At 41.1% G+C, this 27,758-nt stretch overlaps 2 protein-coding genes across 2 annotated transcripts; one reads left to right on the forward strand and one right to left on the reverse strand.

The window, feature by feature from the left end:
- The first annotated feature begins 5,518 nt into the window (after positions 1-5,518).
- Positions 5,519-7,166, forward strand: si:dkey-191c17.2 (uncharacterized). Its single transcript, XM_021605856.3, has 2 exons — positions 5,519-5,785; positions 5,999-7,166. Exon 2 carries the CDS (start codon positions 5,999-6,001, stop codon positions 6,794-6,796), a length of 798 nt encoding a protein of 265 aa, XP_021461531.2. The 5' UTR covers positions 5,519-5,785; the 3' UTR covers positions 6,797-7,166.
- Positions 7,167-8,201: 1,035 nt separating this feature from the next.
- Positions 8,202-27,504, reverse strand: LOC110525601 (zinc finger and BTB domain-containing protein 34). The gene is made up of 2 exons (XM_021605858.3): positions 26,321-27,504; positions 8,202-16,950 (listed from the first exon to the last, which is right to left on the reverse strand). Exon 2 carries the CDS (start codon positions 16,915-16,917, stop codon positions 15,397-15,399), a length of 1,521 nt encoding a protein of 506 aa, XP_021461533.1. The 5' UTR covers positions 16,918-16,950; positions 26,321-27,504; the 3' UTR covers positions 8,202-15,396.
- Between the last annotated feature and the right edge of the window lie 254 nt (positions 27,505-27,758).

Below are 27,758 nucleotides of genomic sequence, written 5' to 3' on the forward strand. Positions count from 1 at the left end.
GCCAGGAGGGCTGTAGCTTTTACTACACCCAGTCACTGAGGTAATGCAGACAGTTTTTGAGCAAAACTTCATAAACTTCAGACGGAATCAGATTTATGGACTACATTTATAATTTGACACGGGCAAATGCTCTGACCTGGACAGGTCCAGTGAGGACTAATAGTGTAGGGTCGTACTGTTAGGGGACTGTGGGTCGTACTGTCTGAAACAACAAAAAAAAAAAAACTTGTATGCCTTACTGGAAACATCTAAGCACACCATTACAAACCTAGCACAAATGTAGCAGGAAGTAACTCATCTTGATGGTTTTAAGAGATTACTCTTTATTTATTTTTGCATTTTGTTGTAAATATGTCTCTCATCAGCCATAAACAGACTTGCAGGAAATGGAATAGCCTATGCATGAAATTAAGACAACAAATCAACAAGTCACACATTCATTGATTCACCAGCCATCATCACTATATGCATCTACAGGAAGAGATGCTGTAGAAGCCAAAAATCAGTCCTTTGGACAAAGTGTTTCTATTACAGTATAATACAGTTGTAAATTAGGCCTACCTGATGGAATGTGAGGGAGAGATGGAGGCGTCTCCATCTTACCCTCTTATTCTGTCATGTAAAAATGATAAGTAGTCTGAAATGCACTCTTACGAAAGCAAGTGAGGTCATCCACCCTTCTACACGAGGGTATTGTGCAAATGGTTGGCGTGATGTGGGCTACATGATTCTGGGGCACAGCTGACATATGGTTATGATGACATGGGATTTAACATTTCCAAATCGTTTAATAGCCTACATCAGTATCTATTCCCAATGGGGTTGGAATTTGTGTAATTGTGGAAATGGTCTGAGAAAAGTTAAACAATAAATAACAATAACATGTTAACTAAAAAAATGGACAATAACATTCCACTCCATCTTTGGGTTTGCGTGACATCCCAACATCAGTCAAACATATATTTGCGGTTGTGAGGGTTTTGGGCAATTCAGGCAAAACGTGAAAGATGACACAGAGCGGTTAAACAATGGTTTTAATTCAACAGCTAATTTAAACTGTACAGCCTAACATCCAAATCAAAGTGATGTTTTAATGTGCCAGTGGTGAATGAGCTCATATCTTTAGATGTGAATTCACATCAGTGAACCATTCATGATTTTTTTTGCACATTGCTGCAATAACTCTGTCTGTCAAAGGCGAAGAAATACTGTTAGTACTATCCCTTGTTCCTTGTTCATACCTAACATTTACAGCTTTCATTCATGCAATATCAATGACTGATTGTCTCAAAATATTAACTCCATGAATTTATGACATGGTAGATCACTATTAGGGTGATGCTTTCTATCTACTTTGCTATGGTACTAACACAAACCTTCACAGCCACTTCAATGTTATCATGCATGTACTGATGATACATATACATCTTAAGAGAGTACTAAAGACAGGAATGGGGTGAACCAATAGAGCCACATTGAATAGCGCTGAATAGAGGTCTAATAAGAATGTAACAGGCAAAATTGGAGGGTGGCATCATGCCTATAATTTCAGCACAACCAGTCCTCCTGTTAAGAAGGCCATAAGTAATGCCTGTTTCACTGAACAACAACAAGTACACATCTGAAAATGACAAATAAAACGTGGTTTACAGAAAAATATGGAAAATGTGACTGGAAAAAGTACTAACATCAGGTTTATGAAATCAAGACACCTTTTTAATGTCACCAACTATCAAAGTGGAATAACCAGAGAAATGAACCCCTTCATTAAGTGCCATCAGATATATTGCACCAGCAGGACCCATAAACATACTGTACTGGAAAAGGCCAACCGCAATTTAACATCTAGGCCCAATGGCTATTTCTTATACTCCTTAGGCTTGGGCAGAGCTCAAACACTGATAAGCAGAGCATGGATTCATGCATGGATACTACTTAGCCTTTCATGTCTTCCATATTTGGCCACATTCTCCAATGAAAGACTGGAGGCACAAAAGCTATGCTGTGCTCTAACAGTGAGAGTTCGTCAGTATGGGCCACAGGAGATATGCAATAACGTTGTTATAAAACTGCACAGTCAGAATCCAGAGATAGTAAATAAAAACAGACCAAGATGAGGTATTCAATACGAAGGGAGGTGTAGGCCTATTCCCCTGTTATGTGGTTATCAAGGATTTTTATCATAAAGCTACATCTGAATCAAAAATATATATATAATGTACTTAATTAGCATATGATTGTTTTACTTTTAACAGTGGAAGTCCCACTTTCCATCCCGTCGAATCCAGATGACCAGATGATGAGTTTTGAATTAAGATGTCACAAATTACCCAGAGAAAATACATACATTTTAGTCAATATGAGTCTCCTAGTCTCCTGGTATAGTGTAAAGAACTGCTAGAACACTAGTTACTGTTCCTCTGAGGTCCTGAAATAAATATTTTAAAATGTCAGCCAAACATAAATCCAACTCCATAATACACTGGCTACATACACTGCCAGTTGTTCCATGATTAAGCTACTATAACAATACATACCGTCGGTCTATAATGCCTACTCATCTTTGAGCTGAAAGCTGGAATAATAATACAATAAAAAAAAGACTTGTAGACTGATCTCATAAATAAAATTGGACAAAAGAGATCTAATGAAAAACACGATGGAATCGTAAGTGACTAATAGGGAGACCCAACCACAACTGCCATTCACTGTAACCCAGGCCTGGATAGCTAGCTTGAGCAGGTCTGTTAGATCCAAACATAATGTTTACAGTACGTAATGTTTAGACCAACCATGGCCAGTACATCACACTCAGAGTGTGTGCTTAGGTTATTTAAATCACAGCTGTTAGCTAAATAACACACCACTACAGGGTTTCCTGGACTTTCATTGTGTGATGCGTTTTAATCTTATATTTCACTGCACAGAGAGATTTAAAGTGTTATTTCAGGATAAACTTTTACTGCTACGACACTATCCATTTTATTATCTATTAACTGACTTAGTATGCAACCTCAACTATGACTAAAAAAACATTTACATCTATACTGAACAAAAATATAAACGCAACATGCAACAATGTCATTGATTTTAGTTTCAGTTCATATGAGGAAATCAGACAATTGAAATAAATGTATTAGGCACTAATCTATCGATTTTACATGACTGAGCAGGGGCGCAGCCAGGCCGACCTACTGGGGAGCCAGGCCCAGCCAATCAGAATTAGTTTTTCCCCACAAAAGGGCTTTATTACAGACATAAATACACCTCAGTTCCATAAGCTGTCAGGGTGGCTGGTCTCAGATGATCCCGCAGGTGAATAAGCCGGATGTGGAGGTAATGGTGTCATGTGGTCTGTGGTTGTGAGACCGGTTGGACATAGAGCCAAATTTTCTAAAACAACGTTGGAGGCGGCTTATGGTAGAGAAATTAACATAAAATTATCTGGCAACAGCCCTGGTGGACATTCCTGCAGTCAGCATGCCAATTGCGTGCTCCCTCAAAACTTGAAAACATCTGTGGCATTGTGTTGTGTGACAAAACTGTACATTTTAGTGGCCTTCCATTGCCCCGCCAGCACAAGGTGCACCTGTGTAATAATCATGCTGTTTACTCAGCTTCTTGATATGCAACACCTGTCAGGTGGAGGGATTATCTTGGCAAATGAGAAATGCTCACTTACAGGGATGTAAACAAATGTCTGCACATAATTTGAGAGAAATAAGCTTTTTGTGCATATGGAATATTTCTGGGATCTTTTATTTTAGCTCATGAAACATGGGATCAATACTTTACATGTTGTGATTATATTTTTGTTCAATATACTCTGTCAAATGGACTGGTGCTGACATGTAACTAAGCAGTGATGATATTTCATAATATAATGCCAAACAAAGCATAAACAAATTAAAAAACATACTTTTACTGTACACATGTTCAGGGTTGCCAAACCCTTCTATGGTAAAGAAAGTTAGAATGGAGTCAGCACTCTCAGATGAGAATAGGCCTCAATTTTCAAACCATATAATTAAGATTGAATACATTTACATAATATGTGGCCTTGTGGTATGGCAAAAGTAGAGCATCACTAATAAAATAAGCTAGAACAGTAGATCTAAATTAAGATACAAATCTTTATCCACTTCAAAACGATGAACTCCCAAGACTACTAGGCTTAGTAGAAACACATTTTTTAGCAATTAAACACTGGAAAACTATTGAATACAAACTGTGGGATATCCACTGCTGACAACTGTGAAACCCACTGCTGTAAAAGTGATAGAGAACCATTTAAACCCAGATGATAGATGTGGGGAGGCCTCCCTGCCATTTACTCCATTTTAGTCCAATTCATTCCCAGATGAACAATTTGGACCCAAGCTCACAAAACACTAACACTGTCTGCATTGGCCTCTAGCTGTAGCACAGCTGTATATCTCCCCCTGCAGATGCATATTTTAACACTATGGGGCCAGCAGCAATAACACTGCAGAACATTAAACAGAACATTCAACTGGAGTCTGAGAAGGAAAAGGGGCTGCTGGTAGTAAATGTACTTTGTGTTACTTAGAGTCAGAGTAATGTGGGACAGCTCAATGCCAGCATGGCTCCTTAACCAAATGCTCAGTGAATGAGATTCCACAAACTCAGGTTTTTAGCTGCTTCTGGTTATGTTATCCTGCTATTTAGGAAACAAATTGATACTGCATTTCACCATCAGCATCCATATATTTTAAAAGCTAAACAAAGGAAATCGAAGTACAAAACTAATCGGACTATCCGTTTAATAAGTATTGTACCGAGTGAATAGTAAATGATGTAATCTTCCTAGTCTCTGATCTTGAATACTTAAATCAGTGCCATCTCCTCCTCCTCTGGACTCAAACAGAAAAGAGAGCAGTAAGTCTATCCACATGCAACCACTTTAAAATCAAAGATAATTTCTAGTGTAAGCTCATATCCTCTAAATAGGCTACTCAATGACATCAATATAGAAATGAAGAGCATCAACATTCAGGTTGTCTTTCACCTTGTCATACTGCCTTTGAAGTGTAATATATATATATATATATATATATATAGTTTTTCCTGACCGATCCTCTCCTGATCATGGTCCTGTGCACCTTCACAAACAACAAGCGGATAATAGCATGAAATCTCTCCTGTTGCTCTCCTCAATCAATGCATAGTAAGTAAAGTTGCATACAGTACTGACATACAGGTATGCTGCAATTCCACATCAACAGGGCACTGCCATTCATGTTCATTCTCTAGCACCCTCTGGTGGCATTGTCAACACATCAGCTAAAAAGGAGGGGCATACTTCAGACAAACACTACCATGGTTACTGATTACTGTTCTATTTAACTAGGCAGTTAAGAACAAATTCTTATTTTCAATGACTGCCTAGGAACAGTGGGTTAACTGCCTTGTTCAGGTGCAGAACGGCAGATTTTTATCTTGTCAGTTCAGGGATTTGATTTTGCAACCTTCTGGTTATTAGTCTAATGATCTAACCACTAGGCTACCACTAGGCCACTAAGCTGACCTCTCCATGACAACCAAAGCAGTATCCATAAACACTAAACACCAGAAGGCAGTGGCTTGGACTCACTATAAACTCTAATAACGCCATGACTGCCATTAGCTCATTTGTCCTAGGTTCTAGTCACCCAGCAGCAGAGGCTCAAACGGTTAAAAACAACAAACCTTCATTCTGTGTGTGAGCTGAGGACGGCAGACAGGTTCTCCTTCGTGCTTCAAGCTGAGGATCTCTGCTGTAGAGGTAAGACAACTTCTGTAACCATATCAACCCAGAATATAATTCAGTATACCTTAAAATGATAATTCTACCATCACAAGATATACAGTATATTTGCCCATTTGTAACATACACTGAATCTGCTTAAAACTGGCATGTAATCTGTGCTGTACTATGAGATGGTGCACCCCTGATTCCTCTTATCAGAACCTCTTGGTGTGGCTCTTGCTTTGCTAGATGTTGCTGAACAGACCACTAGCAGGAACAGGTGAAGAGGTGGGACCCCAGGGGTCCATCAGGGTGAACGTGGAGCTGCAGTACAAGCTGGGAGAGAAGACCGAGGCACGGCTGCAGGAGAAGGGGGCATGGTGTATCGAAGAGGTCACCCTTAGAGAGCATTACTACGACACAGAGAGCTTCCACCTGGCTTCTCAGCAGACCTGGCTAAGCAAACAGGGCAGTCAGTGGAGAATGATCATAGGTAACAATCCATACTCTTCCAACAATATGCCACCAGAGCCAGATAGTCAGGCTGCTGGCTCTGGATGTCCCTCTACAGTCTGGGGAGAGAAGCTATGTGTGGATAGAGATGAAACAGAAGGGCCAAAGGGCTGTGAGGACAACCCCCTTTCTATTCCAGAGATAGGACAGATCCAGGGTCAGCCCTGTCCTCCTGCACCCCAGTACAGGGAGCTGACTGGCCACACTCCCATCATCCAGCACCTGGCTCACTGCTTAGGGGTCCCAGTGAGAGATCAGGAGAGCTGCAGCAGCACTGAGGCCATGAAGGCCTTCCTGGAGCTGGCAGGGATCCAGAGTTATGGCAGCTGGACAAGGGCCAGGAGGATGGAGTACAAGCTGCCTGGTGATGACTGCACACTGGTGGTGCAGAAGAACCACAGCGTGGGAGGATCTGCAAACAATGAAACTGCACTGGTGTCCATGAGGGCAGACATTTTACATATTGGCCATGAACTGGAGAAGATGGAAAACGTGGCTGCAGAGCTTGACCTAAGGCCCTTATCTCCCAACTGACCATGTTACAAGCTACTGTTTATGGTTATCTAAGCGTTTCAAACAGAAGTTCATGGCAAGAGGACAATTGACCCAAATTATTAAATGTTTATCTAGGTTGGTGTCTAATCCATTTTACAGTTCAGGTTGTTATTTTCACCGTATGCAAGCCATCATGTGGATGTTGTTAGTAGGCCCACCTACGAATGATAACAGCATGCACAAGATGATCAACGTGTTGCATGATGCACTTGCTATTGTGTTGCGCGAGAAATCATTATCGCAATGCCTGTGGATAAAAAAAAGTCAGTAGCTAGGTTTACATCCAATTTGCGACAGATTTTCATGCGAATATTCTAAAATCTACATAAAATAAAATTTTCCCAATAGAGATGTTTCCATCAAACTGACTTATTGTGGACAAACGTCTGTGCATGATGACATAGGGCACATAAAAATACCTTTTGAGGTTACATTTCCTATGTAGTAATGAAAAATATAAGTTAAATGGGTTCCGATCGCATTTTCAACACAACTGATGGGTTTTGTCACAAACTGTCGTTATATAGCAAACGTGCCCACTCTGGCCAGATACAGTACGGGTAGGTTACCTACATTTAAAGGAGCATCAAGCATATCAAGTGCACTTTCACCACCCTGTGAGTTTGTTATGTTCTGTTAATTACTGATGTCCCCTTTAAGAGCGGAGCGCCCTTGGTCATGCGCAGTCTTTTGCTCTGTTATTCTTGTACTAACTAGTTTTAGTAATTTTGAAGCTACAGTTCATTTTCTTGTATTCGGAGTCTTTCTTGTTATATAAATTAGTAATAAGAGTTTTACCGACCACAAAAAGATCCCACCATGTCGAACGAACAAATTGTGTCACTACCATCAGCCAGGTAATGACTTCTCATGCATCAGGTAATTCATCCTCATGAAATGTTTGGATGGAAACCTGGCTAGTGAGAGACTGCTTGAATTCAGTAAAAAAAAAAGATTGGTCTAGTTGGTCTAGTTGTCATAAAAAAAAATCTTCGGTAATGTAGCTAGTGTTTGTGTGCAACATCTACATTTTTTTTAAATAAAATGTTATGTCACATGTGCCAAATACAACTGGTGTAGAAAATAAATTGTAAGAAGAATAAAATAAAATACACAAGAATGGGAGTTATATTCAGGGAGTACCAGTACCATATCAATCTGCAGAGGTACGAGGTAGTTGAGGTAGATATGTACTTGAAGCCAGGGTAAAGTGACTATACATCAGGATAGATAAGAGTAAAATAAACAGAGTAGCTACAGCAAATGAGGAGTGTGTGATGTCCCTCTGCTGGCGAGGTCATATCTGCAGTTTCTGCACCCAACAATGTCTCACCTACAACGTGCTCGCCTCCACCTTTAGTACAATAAAATTACTGGACAAGGGTGCCAAATGAGCATCTTTATTTTACAAATAAAAACACATTTTCTATTGACATTTCATAGTATCATAAAAAAGCAATTTACAAGCTTATGAACAAAAATAAAGCAGCACAGAATGATTATGAGTAAAGTATAATTTGAATAAATATATTTTTCATGCTATAAAATAAGTTCAGAAATGGCAAGTTAAAAGTTAAAGCATCAGCTCTAGCTAGCTTCATTTACTTCATCATTGTACAAAACAGTAGAGTTGAGGTTCACAGTTGGGTTGTATGTAGAACGGACTAGAGGCAGGTGGACGGACAATAGGCCAAACTAAAAAGGTCTCCCCTGTTCCTCAGCATTGAAGCTCGTCACATACATGCAGAGTGGGAATGGAAAACATGGGTTCAGTGAGACCCTTGAGGCAGAATGTTTGGGAACCACTGACTGAGGATTTGTTTCCCCACCTGAATATAAGTTCACGTTGAATTCTACACACGAGCTGTATGCCCAGAGTGACCACTTTATAACACTAGTATAAACCCTGAGTTCTACTTAGTTTTTTGCCATATGACCACATACTTAACCAGATACCACAGAATGTGAGAGACCAAGGAGTTTCACATCAAAGAGAATGAAACAGGTCAGTCTAAACATTTAGTTAAAGCAGTACTGACCACTTCCACTCTGACCCGCTAAAACTATAGTCTCAGTACTCGAGGGGAAAGGGAAGACCTTGAAATTTTAGCATGAAAACAGATTGCCACTTCTACTATGTGGCTGTGCAGCCCAAAATCCCTTTCAGTATTTGACACAGATGGAGGTGCAACTTTAAAACCAGTGCCATTGGGGTTTGACGGAATCACATGTTCAGCTTTGCATTTCAGTTCACTGATCGTTTTAGGCTTTGGATGCCTACTTAAAAGACCAGCAATACCAGTCTCACCTAATGAGCATTTTCACCTAACCGATCCAAAGATTCACAAAATATATAAAAATAAATCTATATCAAATTGTCCTCGACTTACTTTAGTTCTACAGCTCCCTCACATTCAGCTTTTGTTTGAGAAGTGAAAGCCCAAGAACTAGATTAGTCTCATTGATACCAATATATCCCCTTTAAAAAAAGGTTATTGCTTTTGTATATTACACAGTGGAGAAAGGTTGAGAAGCTATGGAAATCTATATCAGTGTTCATAAACTACCTGAAGTTAATCAGTTAAAAAAAAGTAATTGAACGATCTGCAAATTCAAAAAGTAGTCCAACAGCCTTCCCTGTAAACACTTCCTTTTGATTACTTCTGGCCCACAAATATCGCTCCCCCACCTTTAATATGAATAGTTTTGAACAAACAGAGTGAATGCAAACAAGTGTCAGGTTCAGTTGGTTGGTGAGTGTTGTAGCATTAGTAACTTAAGTTTATAAAAGCATTTAAACAAAATTACCCCTCCATCCCCTTATAATGAATTAATATATATGCATGTATATAGTCTTTTGTATATAAAAATCAATAAATAACCTGACCAGACTAAAAGCACCATTTATTGGGGGGGGTCCCTAAAGATAAAGTAATCCCTTAAAAAGGGGAGACTAGAATGATACATCCCTCTGGAATATGAATGTATCAAAGACAGGTTATGCTGTTTCTAGGTACATGCCAGATGAGACAAAAACAAGAACTAATGTTAAGTTCCAAAAACTGCCATCAGCATTTCTAAACAATTTTGTGGGTGAGTGATGTGCAATACATAACCGAGCACGTTTGCACTTTTTTAAAAACACATTTTTTTTTAATATTTTTTTTTTTTTTTTTTTTTAAACCTGCTCATTCTCAACAAGCTGTCCCCCTGGCCAGATGTAACTAAATTAATCTTGAGAGGGAAGAGTCTAGCTGTACTCTCCCTTCTCTGAGACTGAAGGAGATCTTAGATTGTCCTCAGTGCTAACAGAAAGGATACAGTATAGATACAAAACAGCCTCTGGAGAGAGGAACAGAACAGCTCATGACTGCGATTAGATGCCATGCAAGTCACAATATAATAAAACACAATCCATCACATAATCAAATGAATACAAGTATCAAAAAGGGTCTGATGACAAGGAAATGGTATGGCTGACTAAAAACGAGGTGCCCATTACCCTGCTAACTTAAGGGCGCAACATGGGCATGTATCTCAGACATGATTCTCCGTGCCTATTCCCTTGTAGACATTTCACTTTTGCATAAACTATTACCATTTATTTTTTAAATCCAAATTAAAAGTGAAGAAAATCAACAGTACTTTATCAATACTTTGTCCTCAATCCTTTTATTCTTTCCATTGAAGGCAGGAACAAAACAAATGTCTACTGTAAGTGTCAGATGCTTTATATCCACAGGGATCGTTTGTGTGATCGTTTGTATGGCAAGGCACAGATCAAGATTCAAAAGCTTATTTTTCTTTAAAATATTTCTAGGATTTGTATGGTTGGCATCTTAAAATGACAATGAAACAAACAATCTCAATTTTAGTACTTATGGCTTCATACATTTCTTTCATGATATGACTATCATATCTGGCAACATCCTATGTGGGATTCAACTGCATTGTGTTGTAACAAGATCATCTGGAATTGGAAGAAAAAAAAGTATTATCTAGAAAACTCATCATGCCTCTTGTCGGGCCAAATGTATACCTTTGGAGAATTATCTACTGGGAAATCTTTGATTTGACTCCTGGCTCAATAACCTATTAAAAGGACCATATTTTTACATGGTAAAGTATACTGAACAAAAATATAAATGCAACATGTAAAGTGTTGGTCCCATGCTCCATGAGCTGAAATAAAAGACCCCATAAGCACAAAAAGCTTTTTTCAAAAAACAAAATGTGCACAAATTTGTTTACATCCCTGTTGGTGAGCATTTCTCCTTTGCCAAGATAATCCATCCACCTGACAGGTGTGGCATATCAAAAAGCTGATTAAACAGCATGATCATTACACAGGTGCACCTTGTGCTGTGAACAATAAAAAGCCACTAAAATGTAGAGCTGTGTCACAACACAATGCCACGTCTCAAGTTGATGGACCGTGCAACTGGCATACTGACTGCAGGAATGTCCATTAGAGCCGTTGTCAGAGAATTCAATGTTAATTCTCTATCATAAGCCGCCTCCATCCTTTTAGAGAATTTGGTAGTACATCCAACCGGCCTCACAACCACAGACCACATGTAACCACGCCAGCCCAGGACATCTACAGCCGGCATCTTCACCTGCGGGATCGCCTGAGTCCAGCCACCAGGATAGCTGATGAAACTGTGGGTGTGCAAAAGCGAAACATTTCTGCAGAAACTGTCTCAGGGAAGCTCATGTACGTACTTGTGGTCCTCACCAGGGTCTTGACCTGACTGCAGTTCAGCGTCGTAAACGACTTCAGTGGGCAAATGCTTAACTTCGATGACCATTGGCACGCTGGAGTAGTGTGCTCTTCGCGGATGAATCCCGGTTTCAACTGTACCGGGCAGATTGCAGACCGCGTGCATGGTGTCGTGCGGGCCAGCGGTTTGCTGATATCAACGTTGTGAACAGAGTGTACCAGGGTGGGGGTGGGGTATTGGCAGACAAGCTAAGGACAACAAACACAATTGCATTTTATCAATGGCAATTTGAATGCACAGAGATAACATGCTTAAATACTGAGGCCCATTGTGGTGCTGTACATAATTCTTAGAAGCTGAAAATGTCCCAGTTTTTCCATTACCTCACCAGACATGTCAACCATTGAGCATGTTTGGGATACTCTGGATCGACGTGTACGACAGCGTGTTCCAGTTCCCGACAATTACCAGCAACTTCGCACAGCCACTGAAGAAGATTGGGAAAAAAATTCCACATGCTACAATCAACAGCCTGATCAACTCTATGCTAAGGATATTTGTCACACTACACAAGGCAAAACGGTGGTCACACCAGACACGGATTGGTTCTGATCCACGTCCCTACCCCCCCCCCTTTTTTTAAAGGTATCTGGGACCAACAGATGCATATATCTGTATTACCAGTCATGTGAAATCCATAGATTAAGGCCTAATGAATTTATTTAAATTGACTGATTTCCTTATATGCACAGTAACTCAGTAAAATAAAAAATGGTTGCATTTATAACTTTGTTCAGTGTCAATTCCCCATTCTAAAATCAGTAGGGGGACAGAGGGACAGATTCAATAAGAGCAGGGTTAAGACTTTACAGATATGGTTCTGCAAATGTGCAGAGTGCATTACCACACAGAGCATAACATAAATATCCCAGACTTATCCAAGACAGGAAAATAGATTGTGGCTGACTTTGGACAACCCTGTCAAGCATATGTTCTGTTGATGGAGAAATACAAAAATAAAACAAAAAGGGAAGGGCCTGTCACTGATCAGCAACAAGACATGGAGACAGTGAATCAGATAACTCACTGAATCACAGAAGGGTCCTTTTGGTTGTAAACGGGACAGTTTCCAACAGTATCTGGTGAAACAATGAGCTAACCACATGTGTAGTGAGCATTCAGTGGAGAAAAGACTGCATTGGTGACCTAACATTACACAATATGGAAATACATGCAAAACTTCACAATACCAATATGAAAACAAAATCACAGAACCAAGTTCTGCCAAAGGCAAGGGGATGGTAATGTGATAAAAAAAAAAGATGCAGCAAACAACCGAAAAATAACAAACAGGCATAGTAAATGGTGGTGCTATATTAAATGAAGAGGAAATTCTCTTGTCCACACCCACCTGGACCTCTGGGCTTTTCGGGACATTTCTCTCTAAATTATAGTTTTGTGTGTTCATGTGTAAAAACTAAAAGATAACAGGATACAAGGATGGCAACTCACTGCTGAAATAGCAAGTCAGCAAGCAGAGGGGTAATGGAGCAAAATTACTGTTGACAAAAAGTGCTTTTTAAGGATCAGCTTTCCACCTGATCTTAACCGCACCTACCAAATAAAGAGCTTGATCTGGGCTAGGACGTTAGAGCAATAATTATATGAATTTAGGCCCATATTATTAAAAACTACTGCACTTAGAAGCATTATCACACAATAAGAATATTGAAATCCCATTCGCCACCTAAACTATGCCATGGCATTGTGCATTGCAATGCTTAGCCATGTAATGCAATATACATCTGACACAGCCTACCTCCCACCCCAACCATAGTGTGCATTAGTGACTTATGACGATATGAAAAATGGAATCTTTAACAAAAGTTGTGAAATGTGGTCAAATGACATTCATCCAACTGCTGAGCCCTGAAAGCCCGGCTAATCTCTAAACAAGCAGAGCACCATCCCCGATGCCAGCAGTGCCCTTTGATTATTATTTACCAATTAACACTGAAAAAGCTAGCTACCAATCTGTTGTCAAATGGACTTACACTGACTGATGCAGTAATAATTTGATCATTGACTATTAAAAAGCCTATTTTTGTCACAATAAACTGATGGTCACCAGTCACCACTGCTCTTAACTTTAACTGCCACTATTTTACTCACAAAAAGTGCACCATTACTTTGGTTCACAACCTCATCTCACAACCCTCTACCCTCTGTCCATCAAACTCTTAACAGTTGCGTCTGCTCAGGAAAGGGCAGAAACTGTAAATTAAAACAAAAGAGCAGAACAAGAGTTCTCATGAAATGGAGTGAACAAAAACTGCCATGACAAGATGGCGGATATTCCCTTCTCCCTGTTTGCATACTGTGAGCATATTGATTCCATGCACAGATCCAGGGCAGCGCTGCGCCTGCTGTGCCAAGCTAATGAGGGGAACTCTGCACTGAGCATCATCTCCACACAGATAAAAAACAGTTTCACATAAACAGGTTGAGAATAATTAACTAAACACCATCAGAATGGAAGACACTCCAATGATTTCACTGTGTCAGGCTCAATCATTGATCCCATGTCGATTAATAGATAGAATCACATCTGTAAAACACACCACGGCCAACTGCATGTGACCTTCACTGGGTAAAAAAAGAGACAGATAAGTGGAATCTGCTCCTGTGTGTTCTGAAAAGTAAACTAGATCTTGGCTATAGAGACAGTGGAAATAATGTAATGTATTGTGTTCTACTATTGTACTCTATCCACTGTCCTTGAGCTTGCTCAATGCAAACATACAACATACTTAATATTTCTTATACACCATTATAAAGTGGGTGGTTTGAGCCCTGAATGCTGATTTGCTGAAAGCTATGGTATATCAGACCATATACCATGGGTATGACCCCTAAAATATGTTTTAAATGTTCTAATTACATTGGTAAGCAGTTTATCATAGCAACAAGGCACCTCAAGGGTTTATGGTATTTGGCCAATATACTCCGCGTTGCGTTGTGCGTAAGAAGAGCACTTAACCGTGGTATATGGACCTTATACCACACCTCCCCGGGTCTTATTGCTTAAATATAGCAAATCCTTTCTTCGACCACATTACATCCTTGTTGACCATGAACTGATGGACAAGGTCCAGAGTTCATACAACCAACAAGGAACATTAGTCTACAGTATCAAGGCGTTGTGTTGAGACTGAGGATTGTTCTTCTTAGAGTTTGGCAAATATAACACATAGACCCTAAAACAAAACTGTTTGTTTTTTTAAACGGAAAACACTTCTGTTCCTGTTAGGTTCTTAGCTATGAGGTAGAACCTGGTGGAGTTTCATAAAATACTGTCTGTTATGAGTATGTAGTTGTATCATGAGGTATTGAACAGATATGTCACATGAAGCTTTGCACTTGCAGAAAAATAATTCCTTGTGAGTAAAGTGACCACCTTTGGCCACATGTGCAAAAACAGATCAGGTAAAAACTTGTGACAAGCAGCAGAGCTTTCATATTATCAATTATTGCAACATGCCTATATTACTCTGTAAATATGTTTTAAAAACATGGAAAGATTAAAGAGAAAACAAAAACAACAAGGAGGCCTTGATTATTGAGGCCACCTTATCAATAGCAAGTTGATTCTCCTTCCTTTTGAAATAATCTATTTTTAAAAAGCACCCTTTTCTTCTTCTATGTTTCTACTTTCACTAAAATGGACAGGCAGAAAACCTGGAAGTACAAGGTAGATTCAACATTTGAAGGAGCCGCTTCCAAAAGAAATCCTAAACATAAAAAAAAATAAAAAAATAAAAAACATGTTAAAGCTTCCTCAACCAGAACAGGGGCCTAAAAATCACACCTGGATGCCTGGGCTTCCTCAGGGCTGCACTTTGAGCTCTCTTCCATGTCGGTGGCCGGAGCCTCCTCAACATACTGCGTCTCAAAGACCATCCCCTCAGAGGCATCCTCTGGGTCTTTCTGACCAGAGCTCCCCTCCGTTCTCTCTGGAGAGTCCATGTGATTGGTGCCCTCTGTGGCCCCCAAGTGCTTCTTCCTCAAGTGCTGGTTGAGGGTTCCCTGGAAAGGGAAGCACTTGCCACAGATCTGACAGTGGAAGGGCTTGTTGTCCGTGTGACCGCGGATGTGGTACTCCAGCTGGTCTTTGCGCGTGTACTTCTTGCCGCAGAACTTGCAGACGAAGGGTGTGATTCCCATGTGCAGGCGCATGTGGCGGTCCAGGCTGCCCTTCTGATTGAAGGACTTGCCGCAGTAGATGCAGAGGAGCCTCTCATTGTAGGGGTACCACTGGCTGCGCAGGCTCCGTTCCTGGACGTCATTCTCAAAGCCTGCTTGACCCAACAGTGCTTCGCTGCTGTCCTCTGCGTTTCCTGGTTTGATCTGACTCAGGACTTCTGCTGGGACGGCTACAGGGGGGCGCTTGGCTCTGGCCCGGCCTCCCCTGAAGCCACTGAGCATGGAGCGGGAGGGGCTGGAGCTGCTGAGGCTCACGAAGCAGGGAGATGACAGGCCTGAGTAAGTGTAGCCAGCTGCCTGGATGACAGGACCATAGGAGCCGACACTGACAGCCAGCACCTGCTCTCCATCCACCAGCTCTGTGTGGTAGCCATCGTCGCCTGCCGAGGAGCTGTCGGAGTAGCTGGGCCGGTCCGTCTTTTCCAGCTTCACATGCACGTCTGTCACCTGGCCGTCCTTCCCAATCAGCTCCACCTGCTCTGTCTCTCCCTCCGTGGCTGCCTCCTGCTCTGACACACCGTCACTGCTGCCGCGGTCTGACTGGCCCTCCTCCTGGTGCCGCGCCCTGCCATGGCCTTTCCCTGCTGCTAGCTCAGAGCGGGCCTCTATGCTGTGTCTGGAGTAGTAAGGGGGGGAGATCTGTGTGGGGTTGATGAAGAGGCTGCTGTCTTTAACACCGTTGCGGCTGGCCTGGGAGCCCTCGTCTGGGCTGGTGGCGCTGCTGATCTTGGAGTGGATTCCCTCCAGGATCTGGGTGCACTTGTCAATGACGGCCTGCATCTGCAAGAAGCTGGCTGCTGTGAGGAAGCTGATGACATCTTTGAGCTGCAGGGACATGCGGCCAGTGTAGCAGAAGGCCAGCAGCTGCTCAAACACATCAGGGTTCTTGATGACGGAGATGGACAGGCCGCTCATGGTTCCCAGGGCTGAGTGGTCGCGGAAGTACGGTGAGCTGGCCGCCAGCACGGCCTTGTGGGCCCGGAACGGTTGGCCCTGGATGTGAACGATAATGTCACATAGCTTCCCCTGCAGCCGCAAGTCGTTGAGCTGGTTGAGGACGGTGTTGCTGAACTCTGGCACATCAAACTCTATGTAGGCGCTGCCGTCATCCATCTCTTGGATATGGCTTACCAGTTTGTAGACAACCTGGCAGAAACAGAAAATAAAACAATCATTAGGACTAAGAATCAGGATATATCTGAGAACACCTGCATGCAGTCACAGTTTAGTGACTAGTGCATTTCAAGTTTCATTTTCACATACAAAATATCCGAAAGAACATTGACAGTTAACATTGAGGTTAATTTAAGATATTTTACAAATAAAGTCAGTGTGCCACAACAGCCAAATAGCAACAAACATGCTTTGAGCAAACTTTGGCTGTCTGTGCCAGAAATATGCCAACACTAAGAAATCTGGCTACAGCCAATATAATTTCACATTCACAATGGCCTGAGAAAATACTGTATGCTTTCAAAATGGCCAGTACAAGTTAGACTAACCTCTCATTCTTTGCCAGAAAAAGGCATATATTTTTTTATATATATAGCATTTATTCAGAGAAGAATCGCCTGGGCAAAAACGTAGTGCATTTGACATATTGCAGTAATAGGCATTGAGAGTCAAAGCCTAGTTCAGCATTGACCCGACTGACTCTCATAAGAGAACAATTTGGAAATCTGGATTTGAAATAAGATCCATTCAGCAGCTGGCCAATTTCACAGTAAATTTGCCAAAGGAATGACTGTAGGGATAACTGCAGCCTCATCCAAGTTTGGAGATGGCCTGCAAAAGCATATTCATTCCACCCATTCCAGTGCACAAGTTCAACACACAGCACCACAGAAAAACAACTAACGACAACAAAAAATACAAGCAGATGTTTAATCTGGAGTGAAAATCCTCACAGCACGAACAAAGGAGGCCCTTAAACCTTGGAGGTCAGAAGAGATAGTACTGCAGCATGGTAGTCTGACACAATTTGAAATGAATCATTAGAAAGAATATGACAAGAACTGTAGTCCTCCATGTGGAATAGAATGTACTCTAAAAGCATTTCTGCATTTTAATTACACTAGCATGTCGTTTTATGCGTTTTGGCAAAGAAAGAAGAAAATCTGGTTATTTGGCAAGAAAGTGTTAGCCAGCCCAGCCTAGCTGTAACTGTCAGAAAGTCACTTTGTTACAACCAGAGTAGGACTGAACACTGCTTTGTAAAGGAGATCAAAAGAAAAATGCTGTAGACTACAACATAGATGGAACTACCTTAACCATTCTCTGAGGGTTGAAAATGCAGGCCAGGGCACTGTAATTACCAATGCCATGATGAGGCAAATGGGAAATTCCAGTGTTATGGATGTGACACTTCCACACAGAATGAGAAACAAAATGTCTCACAAAATTGACTTATCATTTCTGAGAGACATTTGTAGAACCCTATAGGGGAAGAGTAGACACAAAACGCCAAAATTCTAAGTAATGCCACTTTGAAAGTAACGGAACAACAAAACTTACGTTATGTATGTGAGGGAAATGGACAGCCATTTTTGGGAGAATGGAGACACCAGCTAAAGTCAAGCTCAAAGTCTTAGGGTAAAATATTAATAGCCACTTTGAAAGTATGGCTTGGCTACACACAAAAACAACAAAAAATTGTCACATACTTTAGAGAGGAAAATGTACCGTTATGCATGGGAGATTCTCTGTTATGGATGTGACGCTGTGCGAAATAATTGTTTATATATTAAAGAAATAACAAGTATCTTGAATAGTTATTGCATAGGCTATCAAAGTGCGCTCATGTGTCCCATATTAATTAAGCAACGATAAATGCACAAATGTGCTAGAAAATGCATTCAGAATTCTTTATTTGGAAAAACTCTACTTTCATTCCAAATTAGAGTGCTGCATACATCAACAATTATAGAAACATTTGCACTTTCACAATAACACTAGAGGAAAATGTTATGGATGTGACAGAGTCCCAAAAGACAGACCGCAAATGAAACTGCAATCCATTTCAAATGTACAAAGTTTTAGTAAATTCATTCTAGATCATGAATGTTTTTTAAATATCTTTAATATGTTGTCAAATCACCTATTGAGTAACAGAATAAACATACAAAAACTCAAAACTCAAAAGTTGCTTTTAGAAACTCATGCTTTGCATTAATCTCACACCCTTTAATCTGCCAGCATAGGCTCTAAAATACCCCCTCAACGTTGTCCACAAAAGGACACAGGGACTGGACAACTTGACCTGCAGCCACGCAAGCCTTGTCATCTTTGGCTGGCAAGATGTACACAAATCCTGTGTGGTCGTTTCTCCTCAAGAACTGTATTTCAACAGCATCAGAGTCGGTCTTTATCTGTTACCAATTCCACAAACTGCCTATATATACACTGTGTATACCAAACATTAGGAAATCCTAAAGGCTTAAAAATCTTCTTTAACTAGGGATGCACTATATATCGGTGAGAATATCACAATCGGCCGATATTAGCCAAAAATGCCAACATCGGGCATCGGCCCTATTGTCGAGTTTAACGCCGATGTGCAAAAACCGATGTCAAAGCTGACGTGTACACCTGGATAACGTAGGTAGGTGACGTAATGAAGCCACAAAAACATACAGCGCTACATGTGCAACACAGCATTCCTAACCTAGCCCACAATGTCTGCTGTGTGGACCTATTTTGAAGTTTCAGAGGAAGATAACAAAAAGGCCATATGCAACGTTTGTGCTGCTATTATTTCCCGAGGGGAGAAAGTGAAATCTTTCAATACCACAAACCTAATTACTCATTTGAAAGTGCATCATCCCCCAGACGTTCAGCAACTACCTAGAACAAACACTTCTAACAACTAAACAAGTTCAAGTCAAGCAGTCATTTGAAAGAGCAAGAACATTTCAGCGAGACAACTCAAAGGCGAAATCCATTAACGCCAAGATAATGGAATTCATTGCCCTTGACAATCAACCGTTCTCTGCACCAGTACACACTACCAAGTAGGCGCTATTTTTCAGATGTTTCCCTACCGGAGTTACACAGTATTGTTGAATCGCACATCAGCGAGCTACTTGCTATGGGCGTCACTGCTACTAGCTTCACGACTGACATTTGGACCAGCGATGTCAGCCCCATGAGCATGCGGAGTCTGACAGCACAGTGGGTCGATGAGGATTTCGTACTGAGGAAAGCCATATTGCATGCTCAAGAATGTGCTGGTTCTCTTATCGCTGCTGCCATTTCAATGGCATTTGAGAACATGTTTGAAATCCCCAAGAACAAAGTACACGATGTGCTACGTGATAACGCACGTAACATGACAAAGGCTTTTGAAGAATGCGGAGTCGCCAGTTTTCCATGCATGGCACACATGCTGTGAACGAAGGTGTTTTGGCCCAACACAGCATATCTGACACAGTGGCAACAGGTAGGAAGATAATAGGTCATTTTAAACACTCACAGCTAGCATACAGCCACCTGCAAGCAATACAGGAGCAGCTTGGAGTGCAAACGAAAAGGCTTAAGCAAGACGTTTTCACCAGAAGGAACAGTACTCTTTACATGATGGAGAGCCTGCTGGAACAAAAATGAGTGCTTGGCGTGTACGCAGCTGACTGAGTTACCGGCAACAAATCAGTACAAACCAGTGGACTCATTGAAAACATGAACACACTCCTAGCTCCAGTCAAACAACTGACTGGAGAAATAAGCTCGTCAACTGCGTCTGCAGCAGACGTGATACCCTCTGTCATGGCATTAAAACGCCTGCTCAACAAAACTTCCAACACAGACCGTGGGGTTAGAACTTGCCAAAGTACTCTACCAGACGCTGTGAACATGCGATTCGGTGGTATTCACTCTGAGCCTCTTTACTGTGTCGTCACCATGCTCGATGCTAGGTACAAGGACCGCTACTTTGATGCAGACAAGAAACAGGGTTTACGTGAAATGTTACAGAGACAGCTGGACAAGATGGAAACACAAGTATCTTGGTGCTCTATGTACTAGTGTGGACAGTGATCGCTTTTTCAGTGCAGCTTCACACACTACAGACGAAAAAAGAAACAGACTTTCGTGACAAAGCCGAGCAGGTCTTCTTTGTGAAGAAAAACTTCCCCCAAATGTTAAAATTGTAAATGGGCAGTCATATTGTAACCCAGCCATCTAGAGTCACTGGAAACAATTGTACTAAGACGAATGGCTTTTCTATTGTTCATTCATGGCAGGTATAGGTCAAGATTTTCAATTAATTTAAAAACAAAGCAATTGTTTGTTTGTTTTTTATTTTTTTATTCCTAAACGAAAGATGAGCTGGTGTTGTAAATTTGCTCTCATTTTACGAGTCAAGTCAGTTGAGCACATTTGAAAAGTTTAAGTTGTGCCATTTATAGAAGTTTATGACAGTCTAGATAGAGACAGTCATGTTTTCAAGTAGTCAAAGCAAAAATTATTAACTGCATTTGAGTTTAAACCAATACTTATTTCAAAGCATGTTTAGGTTTCTCCATATAGTCAAGAATGGATAGTAAGAAGAGCCACCAACACCTTAACCATCTTTGTAATGCAGGGCAGCTAAAATATTTGTGTCATGAATACCTGTTGTGCGATAAAATACATTCATGGATGTGTAATTTTTCCCATTTACAAGTTATTAAACAATCTGTTCCTAACTGAACCTATGACACTTTGTTTAAACTATTTAACTGTACTAGAATGCTTAAAAGGCTGCTAAAATGTTAAATATCGGTATTGTTTTCTTTGGCAAGGAAAATATCAGAATCGGACAAAATTTAATATCAGTGCCTCCCTATGTTTAACCCGTCTCATCCCCTTTATCTACACTGATTTGAAGTGAATTTAACAAGTGACATCAATAAGGGATCATGGCTTACACCTGACCAGTGTAAGACATGGAAAGAACAGGTGTTCTTAATGTTTTGTAGACTCTGTGTATACCTCTAACCCTAGACTCAAGGATTGATACACCCATTTCATTCCCTTGTTTATTTTAGCTAGCTGTACTCATTCCTCACTCATCCCTACTATATCGTCTTTCCTATGAAGGGTTAACTTCTTCATTTTCCTTACTGAAATGGTAATAAAAAAAAAAGTTTAATTATAATCTACCAGTGGCACAGGGTTTGCACTTTTGTAGAGATTCTGAGACTTAACAGCTACAGTTCACAAGCATGTGCATTGCAGACTACACAGATACAGATCAATATTGTCACTGGGGGGTACCTGTAGTTACTCAAGGGAGTAAACAAACTCAGCATGACCGGTGAAACTTTGTGATGGATTTTTAAGACCTTAATTATGTTTCTGAATTTAAGATCTTTATTATGCCATGTGATCACATGCAATGCTCCAGTTAGCAGAACGCATGATTGCAGTTCATATGAGAAGGTGAGTACATGTGAAACAGATCACACACACACAGATAAAGATTGTCTGCTAGCTTGTTTGCAAACATAAACACACTTTGGAAGCAGTAGGAAGGGCATGAACATTCTATCATGATCGTGTTATGCAGTGTTGCTGACTGGTGAGTCATTGATGAAGTTATGAAGCGTCCATAACGGTCACATCCATTTTGCTTAGAACGAGTACTGAAAATACTTATTTTGAGAGTTTTGTATCCTACTTTGTAGTAACAATAACATTCAATTTGGCAAATATTAAAAGGTCAAATGTAGTCTTTAATTCAAAATATACACATTCAAGGTAAATATGAAAGTAGTTTAATTAGGAAATAAGCTATTTTGCTTTTTCTTGCTCAGGTTGACCTTAATATGGAATTGCTCAAATGTATTCTGTTTTAGCCACTTGGCCTGAGCAATTTGACAAAAACTGGTTTGTCTGAGTCCGTTCTCCAGCTCTGCCCTCTTCTGCACATTGACTCGGTACTAGTACCCCATATATATAGCCAAGTTATCATTTTTCATTGTGTATTTATAATTCTGTGTTATTACTTTTCTATTTTCTTTCTCTCTGGATTGTTGGGAAGGGTCATAAGTAGGCATTTCACTGTTAGTCCACACCTGTCGTTTACGACGCATGTGACAAATACAATTTTATTTCTCCCCCCCAATCCATCGGCCCCTCTCCCAGCTCTCCCCCTGCCTCTCTCTGGCAATTCAGCATGATCTTCTGTCAGCAGTTTGAAAATGAAAACACTTTCTCCAATTGCCAAGGCTTGCCAAGACACCTGTCACACTAACCATATGTTATCATCCTGGCACAGGAGACTGAGGGGGAAAGAAGCAAGATGGAGAGAAAAGGAAAATGGAGGTGCAGTCTTACATTATTTTCACTCTGCCATCATGAGGCTTGCAAATATTGTGTGCATATTAAACCTATCAGTGGCCTCTGCCAACACCATGCATTGCAAACTGAACTGAGAGCCAAGTTGAAGGGCAGCCAAAGAATGTATGCTCTGTGGCTGTGCTGAAACCAAAGGGGTGCCGGTCACATAAGCAATGCTAAAATGGACCGGATGGGAAACACAAACATACACTTTAATTTAGTAGGTCTGATTAAGCCCAAAATGAAAGATCCAATCTATTGTGGGCCTGTGACTTATGGCTGAACAAAAGACTACACTTCAAAGACAACCTCCAAAACCTGCCCATCAGCACTGGCAAACAAGCAAAGAATGCTTACTTCAAGATAAGCAGTATTTTGCAAAACCAGCATGCAGCCCAACTCAAGCAAGACATGATACAGCAACATGAGATGGGCAACAAATAGTCTGCAGAGTGGGAGACTTCTGAGAAAAATGTATTTTGTGAATTTGGAGGGGGATAATGTGTGGGGATTAGTTTATCTGCCCTGGTGTGAGCAGCATGACATGCAAGCACATTGATGTATTTTAAATTTGAGCATTGGAAATAACAAGGAATTAATTAATAAATGTAGCACTGACCCACATGAAATTGGGTTTCTGGGTTGATTAAGACATGAGAAAGAGTTCCATTATCCATTAGCCTATAATCTCCTATCATCTGTGTAGCAGGCTTATTAGAATTCCCCATGCATTGGAGAAAAAGCACTGGAAGACAACGCAATCCTTTAGCTACTAGCCTAATCAAAATGCGACCAACACCATGAAAATAACACCCCACTTGGGATGTCCCTACCTGCCTCATTCTAATGGCAGGTCATCACTAACCTCTGCTTACTTCAATTACTGACATGGACTACTATTCACGCCATTCAGCCATTACATTTAAATGTTTCCACATTTACGTTTAGCAGATGCTCTTAGCCAGAGTGACTGACAGTACTGAGTATTTTAATACTCCCTTGGAAATCGAACCCACAGCCTTGGCGTTGCAAGCGCCATGCTCTACCAACTGAGCTACACAGGAGTACCATCTCTGTTAAGTCATCTCTGTTCAGGCCAGTCCCTTTGGGTAAATAACATTTCAATGAACAGAAACTGATAACCAAGCTGCCGTGGAATAACTGCAGCACAATTACAAGTAGCAAAGGCCTAATTAAAAAATGGCTATTACAAAATTAGCAAGGGAAATCAGGCTTTGCATAGGCCTATTTGCTGGTCATATTCTAACCAGTACAACAACAAAAAAACTACTTCCCTGTAAGTCGTTGCGCAGAGAAGTCAAATCCTTCTCTTTTATACTCACCCAAACGGAACGCTGAGCTGAGCAAATCCAACACTATGCTAACTAACCTACTGGTAATAACTATAACTTCCTTAACCTGTTCTCAAAGACAGATGACCCAATACAACTTCAAGCATATATTTAGCCCAAATAACTACCCACCATTGAAATGTCAAAACAGACAATGTTAATAAATATGTTTTGATAAAGGAATTCAAATGAGAAACTCACATCAAGGCTATTACTGCTATATTCAGAGCCAGACCTCCTTTGTCTGGCTATTCCTAGCAGCTTGCCCTTGTACTGCTCAATCAACAGTGATGGCAGAGGCAGACTAAAACCTTTTAAAGCTTATCCTGATGAGAACCATGACTATAAATGCAGGGTTTAATGTGTGCAAAGTCAATGCTACTCACGCACAAGGCTTAATTTGGTTTGTCTCTGTATATTCTGACAAGCCATGCAGTGAATATATTCAGTGGTTGAGTAACTCCTATAATACTGCAGCACAATAGAAAACCCTAGAAGGTTGTATGGGCTTCAAGGGTGTTGTTTTTCTGTCTTCCCTTTCGTATGAAAAAAATAAACTATTACAATGCACTGCCCTTTGAGTTTGTGGTATGGCTCGACCAAATCCAAGTTATTGACAAAGTACTGTATGTGCATTAGCTAGGGAAAGGGACACACACAATTGTACTGTCTAACAAGTTAATATAACTACCCTTGAATTCAAGGAGAATGCAGGTGAACTGGATGACCCCAGGTGACAATGCACTTTGTACTGCTGTGTCCTTACATCATGTCTATAACTAGTTTACAACATACAACCAGACTAACAGTGGTTTTATCTGGCCTTTTATCAAGGTCAGATGCTCCACGTAAAGTTGACAACCGAAAAAAACAGACCCATCATGTGTTTTTTAAGCCAATAGCCTACATTTTATATTTCTGTATTACTGTTACAATGTTTGTTTACTATCAGTGTAGCTAATTTGCATGATATTTAGCTAAATACCTAGCTAACTATCAACTGACAATGCAGGAACTAGGCAACTTTACTTGCAACACAGTAATTTAGTTAGATACTAGCTAGATAGCTATTTTATTAGTTACATGTTCCACAGTATTTCCCCACAAATGTCACCTACCTACCTAAAGGCAATCGACCTTTCCATTTCCACAAAAACGTTAATAATGTAATAGCCATTGCTTTGGATCCATGCAAATGAAATGAACATCGTAACGTCATCTAACGTTAACGCCCAGTTCATGTAGGTAGCTATCTTGATACACTGACAAGATAATCCTGTTGAGAAAAAGTTTGATTTGAACAAACGTTAACTCCCACAATAATTAGAAAAGTAGCTAACGAGACAGACGTTAGCTTCGAAAAGTTGCAACGGCATTATTCCGTGTCTGTCTAGAGTCGAGCAAAGTTTGTTGCCGCCCGAACGGACGTTAACGTCAGCCTGCAACAAATTCTGACAGGCTAGCTAGCTTCTAGGTGGCTACATCCTACGGCATAAAAACACAAGACTGGCACACTTGGGGCTAGCCAAAATAAGTTAATGTTGGTTAGCCAGCTAACTAGGTCTAATTGACGTAATGTGGCTAAAGTTAGCTAGCAAGCTATGTAATGCAAAACTAACCTGTGCGGGCTGAGACCATGGCTCTTAACAGATATCGAAGAGAACAGGCAAATTCCCCAAAAATGTGCTAGGCGTATGCGCCTAGTGTTACCCACGTTGAACAGTTAGCACGCGCCGCTAGAGTAGAACCTTTTTCACCAAATGACACAAGCAGCAGCAACATCGTTTTGACGATGAGGTTATATTCGATTAGTGTCCAAATCAATGTTTTTACTCTGTCGAACTCACCTTTTCCCGATCAAACGTCACCCATTCCCCCCAGTAGCTCGCTTTCACTAGAGGAAGGCCTCCCCCACTCCAGCTGTGTCGGTAGCTGCAATTTTTTTATGCAACCGGAAGTGTATTATGTTTCGAGCCCGACCTGCCAATGATTCTGTCTGGGCAGAGATTTGGATATAATGACGAGATACCAAATAGTGTGGATATAATGGCAAGATGCATGTCCCTCCGCCCTAGCAATCGGAATCGTTGTCCACAAAGCGGCACCGCGGGCTGTCAAGCTCCAGCCTATCCTTTCTTTGCATTATTGTAATTATTTTTGAATATTCGATGAGGGTTGTTGACGTCAACCGCTTGTATTCAATAGTGAGAGATGCTATGGGCTGCTACGTAGTTGGTGGTGTCCGGTGCGAGTCGCAGGGTTCATATAGGAAACACAGATGCTGATGAACGCATGGTGATGGTCGACGTGTTTTGTGAGATGAGAGAGAAGGCGGTAGGTGAGGTGTCTCCTCAGCTGTTTACCATCGCCACTCTGACAGGACATGCCATGGGACCCAACTACTCTATCATCATGGACAACGGAGTTGCCCATCGCTCTGGCAATGCCCATCAGTGGCAGAAAGCGGGGAGGTTCTGTGTTCGAATCCAGGCTGCATCACATCCGGCCGTGATTGGCAGTCCTATAGAGCGGCGCACAATTGGCCCAGCGTCGTCCGGGTTTGGCCTTAAGTGTAAATAATAATTTGTTCTTAACTGATTTTCCTAGTTGAATAAAGGTAGTAAAAACAAATCTGGCGTGAGGACTATGACTTCTATAAGGGGATGTCTGAGTATGAGGATATTCTGCAAAGCAACAACCTGACATCCTCTGCTACACCCCGCGGACATCAGACCCCTGCTGCCTTCCTCATCATGGCCTCTGGGCTGAACACGTGGGGTGTGGACTCTGGCACTCATCTGCCTTACATTGACATCGCTGGTTCTAGTGGCTCTTCCCTTGGCTGGTGTCCCCACCGGAGCTCAAATCCTCGCCATGGCTACCTACTACATCCTACCCAGTGCCTATCAACCCAACGACGCCCTGCCCAGAGCCTAGCAATTTGATGATATAAATAGAATGTGTCGAATGGACCCTATTTTTCCGTCTCATGGTTGTCACATAGAACCGTCCTGATAGTGCCAGTTCAATTGATATGTTGTACAAAGTATTCAAGAACAAATATCCAGCAATGCTGTGATATCGGCAGTTCATTTCGAACATTCCAATACCTCTCCAAGATTATATGTATACAATTATGATACTGTTTATCCGTCCAACCTCAAATGTAAAATGTTTGACCAACATTTCTAACATGAGTCACTGTATTTTTGTTTCTTCTCCCGAGTGGCGCAGTGCTAGAGGCGTCACTACAGACCCTGGTTCGATCCCGGGCTGTATCAGAAT

The sequence above is a fragment of the Oncorhynchus mykiss genome, chromosome 6 (genome assembly GCF_057628025.1).
Source record: "Oncorhynchus mykiss isolate SJ-2025 chromosome 6, ASM5762802v1, whole genome shotgun sequence".
Classification (NCBI taxonomy): domain Eukaryota; kingdom Metazoa; phylum Chordata; class Actinopteri; order Salmoniformes; family Salmonidae; genus Oncorhynchus; species Oncorhynchus mykiss.

What these genes read in the sequence shown, in the direction of transcription:
- si:dkey-191c17.2 (XM_021605856.3), top strand. Translation starts at nt 5,999, where the DNA reads ATGTTGCTGAACAGACCACTAGCAGGAACAGGTGAAGAGGTGGGACCC.
- LOC110525601 (XM_021605858.3), bottom strand. Translation starts at nt 16,917, where the DNA reads ATGGATGACGGCAGCGCCTACATAGAGTTTGATGTGCCAGAGTTCAGC.